Here is a 12,467-nt window from a genome sequence, read left to right on the forward strand (position 1 = left end):
AGTTTGGATAAACAGCGTCCACAGCCCCGTGAACAGTGCATGGAAAGTCCCACACGGTGTTCGATACAACATAAACAGCGAGTGAGTTAATTTGCCCCTAGCAATCATTGGTTTCGCTAGCTGGGATTTGGTGATGGTTTTTACTGACGAAATCCGAGTCTTCTGGGTGTTTTCTACTTTTCTTCCGAATTCAAGTCAACCCCGACGCGGCCAAGGCGAAGCGGATATTAGCTAGCTTTTGTTGCCCGAGGGTCACTTGGAAACTGATGATCGTGCTTATACGCTTTGACCTGACGGAGAACAGTGCCTGTCACGCATTTCGAAGAGAACAACCAACACCCAGAAATTATGAAACCAAACCGACTTCCATTGAATAAATTTGTCGACTCGCAACTCAAATAGTAACGATGACAACTGATGACCATCAACACTTTATTGCTATATGATTTTTATGTTAAAATAAAATAAAGCTTAATAAGAATTATCGACATGCACAACGTTACTTGTAATTGTGTTACTTATATAATTGTATATAATTATGAGTCCGTAAATTTGGAAATAACTTTCGTAAATCATTAATACCGTAATTTCATTTCACCTAATCAGGTATCCAGGTTATAAAACTAAGATCTTTGCTAGCATTATGGACATCACCGGTGTAATACACATTCTTTTAATTAACTTAAAATGTAACAGTGAAAATAATGACTCCATAATTAAGAAATACTTAAAAAAATATGTTTAAGACGTCGTTTGATTTGCATGATTTCTGGTCACTTCTCAGTGTTGATGTCCCTTACGGCTCCCTGTCGCCAATCTCAGCAGTCCACATGTTATTATCAAAACCGAGACATTCCTACAATGTTGAGCACTGTGTGGATGAACCCTCACAAAAACCGCAAAGTTCACATTCCAGAATTTCAAACTTAAAACAATATTTTGACAGGGTGTGTTATGATGCAATAGACACGCCTCACTGCGTGTGTCCGAGGCAAAACATTCAAGAAATTCCGAAACCAAAAGCTCACATTGGCGTTCAGTTACATGACCGCTGTGTATCAACATTCTCCTCATGCCTCTTACTTCCTGATTAAGTCATAATTCAGATGGGTTCTTCGCTTTCCTCCCAAGTGACTCCTGTTTAGTTTTCCAGAACAGGTTGGATGTTGATCGGAAAATGTCATCACAAGGGCATTTGTCTCTAATCCCTCTGACGACTGGATGGAAGTTTCTTGCGGTCATTTCCGATATTTCGGGCCTGCTTTGTGTCAAATTCAAGCCGTTGAATTCTGAAGTAAAATTGGGGTCCTCGGGGCATTTATAAGTCAAAGCAATTTTTAGGGCGAATGGAGAGTGACAGAGAGAATATAAAAAAGTTCAAAAAGGTTGAGGGCGTGTCAACAGGGGACATGCTGGGGTACCATTCATCAAGACGTCAAGTTTATGACAAGAATGTCCATAGCTTCAGCAATATTAATGTCCCATTGACCTATTTGCCAAAATGTGGCAGCTACAACTGCCTCAATTCTTTGTGTTTTCATTTCAACCATGACATTAAAAGTTTGTACAAGTATTTTATTTCCATTTTGATGTTCATAAACAAACATTTCGTTAATTTTTTTTTAAAAATAAAATCTACACTGAGATAAAAACAATATCATATGAAAACTGTGCAAACATAATATACAGTCGACTTCATTTCAGGCTGCCACGTGATGACAGGGGACATTCAACGATTTTGATTTTGATTTTTATTAAAGTCAAACCATGTCTAAACGAAGAGAAAATATTGTCTTCAAGCAACTCTAAAAAGCTCTGCATAACCTTGAACGATTCAGTAGCTGTGCGGCTTGTCAAGCCAGGGCCAGGTTTTACGGGTGTTGTAAATAACAGTCCCCTGTCGAACATCACAAGCGGTCCAGCAGGTGGGCAGCTCTGTTGGTGTATTTTATAAAATGCTTTTCAATGTGGCCCGGTGGACAGTTGAAACCCTTTCGGGCAGCTAAGGAAAGTTGGCAAAAATCCATACTCAGACTTTATAACCCTTTACGGTCCACACCTTAAAAGACTGCATTTGTTATAGGTTAAAATCCTTCTCAGGAAACAGCTAAGTAGATTATTGTTGAAAATCATGGGCAATAATTTGGATTCTTTTAATTATGCTTCCTTGGCACTGCAAATATTGGTTAAAGAAGAAAGGTAAGACGGTTGTAGCTTGGGAGGGGTAACTGCACTTTCAAATATTAATTGCACAAGCCAGAATTTAGCTGTTCACAAATTACATAAATACAATCCTTTGAGCATGCTGGCAAAGCTAGTAACTTAAGGCAGTATGAAATTTGGTCTTCAACAAAATAGGCTGCCTATGAAATCAGCAAACAACAGACTTTATTGTACGTGTATACACGCTAGGTTGCATAGCGTATGAGTGTCAATTCAGGCTCAATTTGTGAACAATATCCCGAAGAATAACTATGAATGGATCTAACGAAAACAGTTCTAGAAATTGAACTAGAAAGACATGCTTTACCAAGTAGTAGCCTACATGTACATGTGCATGTACATGTATGCACAAGCCAACAAGTGAACCACCATAAACGTGCGCTGAAAACTATACTCCCCAAACAAGATCTGTTAAAAAAAATTCGGTGACGAAAAGTGAGCAATTTCCTCCCAAAGGAGTGTTCTTCATTCGTGCTAGGCATGATGAGGCATCGCCAAGTAGATGTTTACTGAGAGGAACTTGAGATTTTACAGGAAATGCAAGCATCAAACGGATGGACTATAAATTGGTTCCTTTTTCGATTTTTCGAACCTTCCAGCAAAAGGTTGGAACCAAGACAAGAATAAAACTGTCCCACAACAAGAACTTGAAGCAGTTTTTTATGAGGTGTGTCCTCTTTTGTATTCAGTGATTCTCATTTTGTCTTTAGCCAGCTATACGTTTTTTAAATCTTGGTTCATTCATAGGATTTTTTGAACTCGTCCCGTACCTCAATGATTTAATAAACCGGCCTCCAGTTTTCCCAAAGCCTACCACTTCTTCAAATATCATATTTCAAGAAGGTAGGATAGAACAAATTAAAACAAGAATTTTACTTATTTTATCAATCTTGAATGACATTTACATAGAACGGAAACGTTACAAAGCATTCCAAGATAACCAGTCTTTTTACACGGTGATGTCAATTGGAGCTACTCAGTCATCGCCCTCAAGCTTTTGTATTTACTCCCAAACATTCGTAAGGGTAAGAACTCAGACATTGGCATTTCTTTACACTGTAAACAAGTTAACATGATACAGAGATAGGCCTATGTATATTTCATCTATGTAATAATAGCAACTGAGTATCATCCTTTGCACTCGCCGTAATCTCCAGTCAGCCAGAAACATATTTGAGCAAACTTCAGCGGTGTGATACGCATGGCAACGTTCTGTTCCTCCCTTATACCCAAGGCGTTAATAAACGACGTCAACCCTCCAAAAAGGCCAACTACTCTCCTTGACCAGCTGCCGGCCTCAGGGTCCCATATCTTAATGTACACCCCTGCTCCAATACTAGGCGGTTCCGCATCACACTGCTGGTAAAAAAGCTCCTGGGTGCCACCTGTCACGGTGCAGAATCGATAGAACAACTTGGGTTGATTGGCGATATCGAAGGACGAAAAGTGAACCATAGTGCCGACCGGAACATTGCCCGTGTCACCCATGCCGACTTCGAGATGTTCTCTGTCCGGGCTTCTCTTGAGAACAATAACGGCATAGTCCTTATCCAGGGGTTGCAAACTATTTCTCTTGTTGGTCCAGTCATACGGGAGGTAGACTTTATCGGCTCGGATCCAGATGAAGGAACGTTCGTACGCCTCACTTGGATCCTCCCCTGGTGTCGCCTCTCGTCTGAATCCAGCTTTGATATCTTTGACTTTGACGATATATCGTTTCCCGTTGTGCAGACAATGCGCAGCTGTCAGCACGTGCTGGGACGAGACCAGCACCCCGGTACACCCAGTGGATAACTTGACGGCAGCTGAGAATGGATATTCAGTCAGGTACTTGGCAACGTTCACCTCAAACCTCGTATCGAAGTCAAACACCGCACGTTTCCTGCGAACTTTGGCGTCTACCGCTTCTGCCTTCCCCGTATGTCTCTTCACACCGCGCATCCATCCATTAATGTACTCCACCATTTGTTCTGGGACTTGTAGTCTCGTCAACGTTCTGGTGCCGTTGGGGTAGACAGTTTCAAACGCCAGGGTGTCCTCAGCTTCTTTGATGGTGTAATTTCTGTACTCATCCGGTTCCTCGCACTCTTCTCCGCAGTATAAAATGATCCTGTCACTTTCTCCACCATCGTCGTCTTCCGCGTCTGCTTTCCACTCCTCCTTTTCTTCCTCCAAGACGGTGCTCTCGACCCTCAATGGTGAGGTACCCTGAGCAGTGGGTAGTTGGAATCTGTGCCATTTTTCTACAGCCAAATGCAACGAAGGCTTCCCATGGCAGCATGAGACCAACGCCGATGCCAAAATAGTTATAAATATAACATTTATGTACACCATCATGCCGCTGTTGTAGTTCAAGTTCTCGCAAATCATGTACTGCGGCTCATAATTTGTTCATGCGACAATTCTATGCAGAAAATATCTAAACCAACCTCAGTAGGTGCCTTCAATCCTCCGATTCAGCGCTGGAGCTGATTCATAATTTCAGCAGACCGGATTTGATTCAGTCTCGGGCGCGGCAGCAATCGTCGGCTTATCTCCAAACAGTCTTTCAACGGAGTGATGTCTACATCACTGGCCCAGCAGAAAGTCGCATGTGATACCGATGAAGTTCCAGGGATCCGTGTCGTGCATGCAGTGCACTATATCTGTCTGGTGCCTTTTATGCCAGCAACCGACAACTTTATACCGAATAATTCGTCGTCGAGCACCAGAATATGTCTGTTTTCCCAGCTGATCCGGAGTAGACTGGCTGACAGATTGCTGCAGAACGGCTTGCCACCAGTGACTCCGCCCACTTGATTCATAAAAATAAGTTACTGTAAGTTCCGATTGGCCACTAAGTGCCGTGACGTACAGTGCGTGCAAATTGCGCACGCGGGCAACTCGAGCTGGGGCTGAGGAAAATGATTGACCACCAGATTTCTGGGAGTTGCCAGCGAGCATTCCATCTGCTCATGAAAGAAGTGGGACAAATCACAGCTGCACAGAGTCAAAAAACTACAGCAACGGACAATCCACACACGTAATAGGGAGGATTCACAATAGATTTCGCGTATTTTGATTGGCCAACGCGTTGCAAACTCTTGGAGGCGCACTATGTGAATCACCCGTATTACACGTACAAAAGAGTAACTAATACAAATACAAACAATTATGTATTTTGAGGAGTTTATGACAGTCGCCAGAGGAAATAATCATTATGATCATTAGGGGCTTGGGGCGGAGAATTATGGTCATGGCGTACCAAACTTTCTAAACTTTCCGCTAACTTTACATGTGGGCATATTTACTGACGAAAGATTGACGATCAATGGTGGTCTTGCCACTCACGTCAGAAAATTCCATCACACACCTCGTGGGAAGGTCGCAGGATGCCCCCCAAAATTGGGATCAATGCGGCATTTGGCTGCAGGCGTGCGAGAAAGGCAAAGGATAATAATTACAGCTGCATTTTAGCACGTCCTGAACTGTCAAAATGTTTCAACCCCCAACCTGTGGGTGGGTGGATGTACTGTGATAACAGGGCGCCCCCAAACAGAGAGCATGAACCGTGTCTGAAGATTCCCCTGACGTAAGTAAAAGTTTTGTTTGTTAGTTTTTCTTTTTCTTTTGCCGGAAAGCCTTCTATTTCAACACATTATTTTATTGACAGTTTTACCTGTTTTGACCCGGACACTTACACGCCGAATGCAAAATAACAGATATAAAAGCGTTCGCGTATGCGCCCACATCTGTTCGTCCGACGCCTTACACGCACGCACTTTAACTTCCATAATCATCATGAACCAGGAATCCGCTGAAGTTTAGTAAGTCAGTTTCAGTTTGTTTTGCTTCGACATTACTATCATGGCAAACTTGTTTCTTTCAGCCCGGATCTGGGGAGCATCGATTTTAAGAAATCCGGCTTTTTGCAAGGTACGAATATTCAATATTATTGTATAGCCTACGTTGGTCTAATGCAACCCCAAGCGGCACGATGTCAGACAATTAATGATTGATGTAAGTTACGAAGTGAAACATTATTTGCTGATTTGCACCAGAGAGTTTACCATAGATAACTCAAAACAACCTGCCATTCAAATGTAATCCTGAAGACATACTGAAAATTCTTTTTTCATTTAAAAGTGCCAGATAGTTTCACATTTATTTGTAGGGGATTTAGGATTCTTTTAGTAGGGCAAAAAAATAATCAGACTATTGTTTGGGGGAAAAATACTTTTTGCCCTCCCCACCTAAAACCTGGATAGGCCCTATGCCTCCGTTCATTAACCTTGATAGTCCACCTGCCTCAAACAGGTGAAAAATTTATGAATGTAAAGCTTAATGTAGGAAAATAGCAAAATTCTTCAATATTGCTGCTTTTTCTTTAGATGCATGTACTAACATGGTTAATCATAACATTAGCCTTTATCTCAGTCTTTTTAGATAGCCTACTAACGTGTCTAATGTTATTAGCTTTATTTCAACACCAGAAAGAAGAACGTCCTTGAGCGCCGCCTGCCAAACTGGCAGAACATGGGGAAAAAAATACTTCCTTCGGTTTATTTTCAGAATGTGTCTCTTTTGAAGTACCGCGACCTCTGCAGAATGACAGTGCGCCCTCAACTTCGCAAAGTCGAACAGTCAAGTTTGAGTTCTTTAATACTAGCGCAGTGGCAGGCGGCATTGCGATCGCCCGCTTTCAACAAGGTACTTTTGTTGACGAAACTAATGAAATCTTGATTTTGAAAATAATAAAGAAAAGTCACTCTTATTGTTGGTTATGATCTATATATTTTGATGCAACCCATCTCTTCACCCCCACACCCAAAAAGGGCACAAGCCGTCTCTAGCTCTGCGCAGCGACCTTGGTGACAAGGCCAAAATAATATGGGGCCAACTCCGAGCAAATAATCAAAGTACAAGTTATTTATAGAATGCAAACCAATCCAGCAACCTGTTTGTACGTTAAAACAGATGCTACTTCCCAAATAACGTACTACCCAGTCACTGCTGCTGACACGTCAAATCGAACCAGCTTTTCGAAAGGCGATAAGGATTTTGAAACCCAGACTCAAAGTCACATCATGTCAATATAAACCGAACTGGAACCACTCTACCAGATTGTTCCGTGTCGCCCCGGCCCGTATTTGAGTTGGAACTCTATTTTGGTACCAAAGAGTAGCCCTACTCGCCCCTGCTCGAGCCTATCTGTAATGTCATCGGTACTAAACAGGACAAATGGAGATAACAGAGCCCACAATAGACGGCAGAAATTCGGGTCACTTCAGACTGATTCCATGGATCTTGAAGAGAGCTACCGGGACCAACTGGTCCATTCTAGGCCAAGGCGATGGGGTCCCGATACTCTGAAAGACAACCGATCTAACAAGGTTTTTTTCTCATTGATGTGCCGATGCATCTTTTTCGTGATAAATTGTAGTTTCGTGGCCTCTTTTTTAAAACTCTGTGTTGAAATGAGATGCTGAAATACGAATTTAACTTTTGAGAAACATGCGATATGTAAAAATGTAACGTTTGAATCCAAAGTAAAAAGGCTAAATCATTTACTTCAAAGTTTAAAAGGCTTAGGCCCCAACAAATCATTCATGGTTCCGTGCCTGTGCTTTCATTCTTGTATTTCTTTTTCGTGAGCTTTGAAGTCATAATTTACAACCAGTTTTCTTGATTATGTAACCTTTCTCAGGGTACAGCATTCTCGTTACATGAGCGCCAGGCTCTGGGTATTCATGGCCTTCTACCACCTGTTGTTAGCACCCCAGAGATACAAGAACAACGAGCATTACGAAACATCAGGGGTCAGTTTAGTGACCTTGATCGCTTTATCCAGCTCATGGATTTACAAGTAGGTCACAGTTGCTCTAACTATGGACCAGTCATAGCAATGCCATGGTTTCAAAAGTAGCCAGGCCTAAAGTTACTTTTGTTGGAAGGAAATAAATCTCATCAATTCCTACAATGGAAACATTGTTAATAAATACAATGTGACTAAAGGTTTATTCAAAAAAATTAATACAGTCAGATAAATGGTATCGGAAAAAAACATTACCAAGTAATGATCAGATTTTATGTGCAAAACACTGTTAAAAACATACTAGGTACAAAATGTACCTCCAAAAAAATTCAGGTTGCAAATCATTGTTGCGAATCCTTTGAAAGACATTATTTTCTAAAATAAATAAGTACACGTACGTACTTCATAAAAGTTTGAAAAGAGGATCTGGTCATATCAGATAACTCAGAATTACACAGAGGGGTATTTTTACCTTTCACTTAGGATCGTAATGAGAAGTTGTTCTACCGTGTACTCTGCAACAATCTTGAGGAAATGATGCCCATCGTCTATACACCCACTGTCGGTCTGGCTTGCCAACGTTATGGGCTCATCTATCGCCGACCACGAGGACTCTTCATCACAATACATGACAGAGGACATGTGGCAGATATTCTAGCTGCATGGCCAGAACAGAATGTCAAGGTGAATTTTTGTTATTTTGCATCGTTACAGTTTTTATAACTGTCTGAAATATTTCTCTAATGCCTCCAATTCATTGCAATATTATTATTTTTGTAGGCTGTTGTGGTTACTGACGGGGAGCGAATTCTTGGCTTAGGGGACCTAGGCAGCTATGGTATGGGTATTCCTGTTGGCAAGCTAGCTCTCTATACAGCCATTGCTGGAGTCCAACCATCACAGTGTTTACCTATCATGCTAGATGTAGGAACAAATAACCAGGTATGGAGGATTAGACAGACAATCTGACAAGCAGTTTTGTAAAAAAGTGATGTGTGTAAAGCTGAAAGTACATTAGTCTTCAAAACTGAAAATTTTGTTTTGTTATCGGATAGACCTTGCTGGATGATCCACTGTACATTGGATTGCGTGAGCAGAGAGATCGTTCTTCTGCCTATGATGAATTGATTGATGAGTTCATGGAGGCTGTGACTAACAGGTACCTATAATCTATTCGGATTGTTGATAGTTGACTGAGGAGAGACCAGTTTGGTGAATGGTTGGAAAAAAATGCTCTGGATAGTCATTCCTTGAAAGAAAGTTGTCGAAATTAAAATTGATTCTTTTTTTCAATTTTTTCTCCAGATATGGCCAGAATTGCTTGATCCAGTTCGAGGACTTTGGCAACAAGAATGCATTCCGACTTCTGACCAAATACCGTCATCGATACTGCACATTTAATGATGACATCCAAGGGACCGCTTCAGTCGCTGTAGCTGGTATCCTGGCCAGCCTGAGAATTACAGGCAAGAAACTACAGGAGAATATATTCCTATTTCAGGGAGCCGGTGAGGTGAGTTTAGGGGGAATCACGCTCAAGTAGGAATTTAGACCAATATACATAGACATCTTATTTCCCAACAAACTCTTCAAAAGGAAAACAAAATGTTTAGAACAGATTATGACAAATACACAACAACTAAAGCCAGCAGCAAAAATCTGTAATTCAGAATAGCTAAGCCACTCTTTGATTTGGCAGGCGTCTATTGGCATTGCCAACCTCCTCATTGCTGCCATGGAGGCAGAAGGTTTGGCAGAAGACGAGGCAAGAAAACGCATCTGGCTGTTGGATTCAAGGGGACTCATCTGTAAGGTAAAAGTTTGTTGCACATCGATGTTGCTCTGGAAATCCTGGGTCAGTCACAGATTTTTGTTGTCTAAAATATCCCCAAATATTTTGACACTGTCCCGAGATAGAGAATCATTAGAATACAATCATTATTATTTCAGGATCGTCCAGCAGGAGGCATCGATAGCCACAAAGAGCCGTTTGCCCACCCCCACGAGCCCATGAAAGACCTGGAGAAGATAGTGCAGTCCATCAAGCCATCAGCTCTGATCGGTAGGAATAAGTATAGAGAGAGGAGTCAGCAGATGTAAGGAGAAGTAATCTGTGACCTGTACACATAGACCGGAGCACGTGTAGAGTCAGTTATCCCTACATATTGGTACCGTACAACCCCACTAGAGCAAATAAGACATGGTCCACACAAAATATTCAGTATAGCGGTGTCTGGTATAGTGAGATTTTGAAATGGGAGCAAGTGTAGAGTCATTCCTGTTTTAGTTGTGGGTTCAAATCTCATCTAGGCAATACATGATTTCTTGTTTTTCCCTGGAATTCTTTATCTGTCTTTTTTGGCTGTCCAAGTTCTTCAGAGAGATTCTTGGTTTTCATAACCAGGGCAATAATTTTGATGGTAATAATTTCAATCTGTGACAAAGTTTAGATAAAGTGGGTCATTGTCTGAAGCTGGGCTATCTCTCCTATTCAGGTGCAGCAGCTGTGGGAGGAGTCTTCACAGAGAAGATCTTACAAGACATGGCATCATTCAATGACCGCCCAATCATCTTTGCCCTCAGTAATCCCACAAGCAAGGCAGAATGCACTGCCGAACAGGCCTACACCTATACCAACGTTAGAACCATCATTACACCATTTCAGGCAGACCTTTTCAAAATCTTCCACTCTGTTAAACAAGCAGATTTTCCATTACATGTAACATTTGGGAAAAGACAGCTTTTATGTTCCAAGAGGTGTTAGATGAATGGAAGATGATTGGAATAGCTTCAGGGTTGAACAAAATATAAGTAAAGAAACACCACACCATCTTGAGAATGTTTTAAAGGGGTGTGACAAATGACAAAGGACGTCAAGCTGCCATGGTTTAAGAGCACCTCAATGTATCTTTTCAGGGTAAGTGTGTATTTGCAAGTGGCAGCCCCTTCCCTTCACACAAACTCCCAGATGGGTGTGTTCTATATCCTGGTCAGGGCAACAATTCCTACATCTTCCCAGGCGTGGCTTTGGGTGTGGTCCTGTTTGGGGTGAGGCACATTACTGATGAGATGTTCTTGGAGGCAGCCAAGGTATTGAATATTTTCAGCTTTTTTTTAAGGGGAGTTGACATTGGGTGTGGTCCAAATCGGGCGTAGCACATCTGAAAGAAGAAATGCTCCACTGAGGTGGCAGGCTAGAAAGATACTTCCTTTTACCTGAATGCATCTTTATGAATTGATGCGACAAACCTGCTGTCTTTCTCCCAACCCCACAGTGTCTGGCCTCCCTTGTGACGGATGACCACCTCAAAGAGGGGCGTGTCTACCCTCCCTTGCAACAAGTTCGGGAGGTCTCCCTCAAGTTGGCTGTACGCATAGCTGAGTACGCATATGAGACAAATGCAGCATCACGTTATCCCCGCCCAGATGACTTGGAGACGTTTGTCAGCAGCCGGATGTATGACTTCACTTATGAGTCCTTTGAGCCACAATTCTATGAATGGCCTAAGAGGAAGTAGGAGGTCAGGTTGGTGAAGAGAGGTCAGGTTGGTGTTGGTTTACTGTAATTGCATTTCACCCCTGTGACCTTGGTTTAAAATCCACAAAGGTCAGGGGTCATATGAAGATAGAGATTGTTTACTTCATAGTTAGTCTTAACAGATAATTGAAAAGAAAAATCACTTATATTGATATATACGGTAATAGAGATATATGCCAATTATATTATGAACAGTAAAAGTATTATTTTGATGTGCAAGGCTGCTCTATATTTGTCAACAGTATCTCTAACCAAAAGTATAAGAACAAATTTAAGATAGCAATTTACTTTTGAATGCAAAATATTAAAAATTTGCCTGGAAAGGAATCTAAACTGGGATTTTTCCAAATGGGCTGTAATTGATACCCAATTTAATACACTACATGAACATTAGAGTTATATATTTTTCAATTTAAAGATAGTAACATAAATGGTTTAAAGACAAAGAACCAAGGATTTGAGAAACACGAGGAGACGATTTGCCGTTATTTTATTGGCTGTTATCTGTAATCTAAAATGTCATTGTCTAAAGCCTTTTGACTGGAGAAATTGTGTGTTATCTTGTACACATTATACATTCCTTTATTTTAAAAAATCAAGGGAATGATTTCATCGCTGAAGATTGTGCTTCCTAGATTTGAACGCTGAACCCGCACAATTATTTCTTAAGCTTGAAACAGTTTTTGGATGTGATTGGTACTATCAAGACACCTACGAAACACTCATAGTATTGTGACAAAATCTACATGTGCAATTCATCAAAATTGTGAGACGCATCAACTTAAAGTTAAATAAAAGGGGACGACTTGAAGTATTTGATTGTTGGTACTATGTGTGGATGTTTCAGTACTTGTCAGATGTACTTTTTCTCCATGACACTTTAAAATAGAATTTGGTACCTTTTTCCCTTCT

The 12,467-nt window shown here is 41.2% G+C and overlaps 2 protein-coding genes across 5 annotated transcripts; one reads left to right on the forward strand and one right to left on the reverse strand.

The window, feature by feature from the left end:
• Positions 1-402: 402 nt before the first annotated feature.
• LOC110974638 (serine protease 23-like) lies at positions 403-4,986 on the reverse strand. The gene has a single exon (XM_022226441.2). The coding sequence runs from the start codon at positions 4,591-4,593 to the stop codon at positions 3,352-3,354; it is 1,242 nt and encodes a 413-aa protein (XP_022082133.2). The 5' UTR covers positions 4,594-4,986; the 3' UTR covers positions 403-3,351.
• Positions 4,987-5,990: 1,004 nt separating this feature from the next.
• Positions 5,991-12,369, forward strand: LOC110974505 (NADP-dependent malic enzyme-like). Of its 4 annotated transcripts, none has more exons than XM_022226194.2 (12): positions 5,991-6,138; positions 6,775-6,912; positions 7,910-8,068; positions 8,501-8,701; positions 8,798-8,959; positions 9,073-9,176; positions 9,323-9,530; positions 9,717-9,830; positions 9,968-10,079; positions 10,513-10,655; positions 10,934-11,107; positions 11,293-12,369. In XM_022226194.2, the coding sequence occupies exons 1-12, from the start codon at positions 6,070-6,072 to the stop codon at positions 11,533-11,535; spliced, it is 1,827 nt and encodes a 608-aa protein (XP_022081886.2). In that variant the 5' UTR covers positions 5,991-6,069; the 3' UTR covers positions 11,536-12,369. The 4 variants fall into 4 exon arrangements, with proteins under 4 accessions (XP_022081886.2, XP_022081888.2, XP_022081891.2 ...); XM_022226196.2 differs by having other exon boundaries at positions 6,793-6,912; XM_022226199.2 differs by lacking the exon at positions 6,775-6,912 and having other exon boundaries at positions 5,992-6,138.
• The last annotated feature ends 98 nt before the right edge of the window (positions 12,370-12,467 follow it).

The sequence above is a fragment of the Acanthaster planci genome, linkage group LG15 (assembly GCF_054643075.1).
Source record: "Acanthaster planci isolate LZ-2023a linkage group LG15, COTS_SCS, whole genome shotgun sequence".
Lineage (NCBI taxonomy): Eukaryota > Metazoa > Echinodermata > Asteroidea > Valvatida > Acanthasteridae > Acanthaster > Acanthaster planci.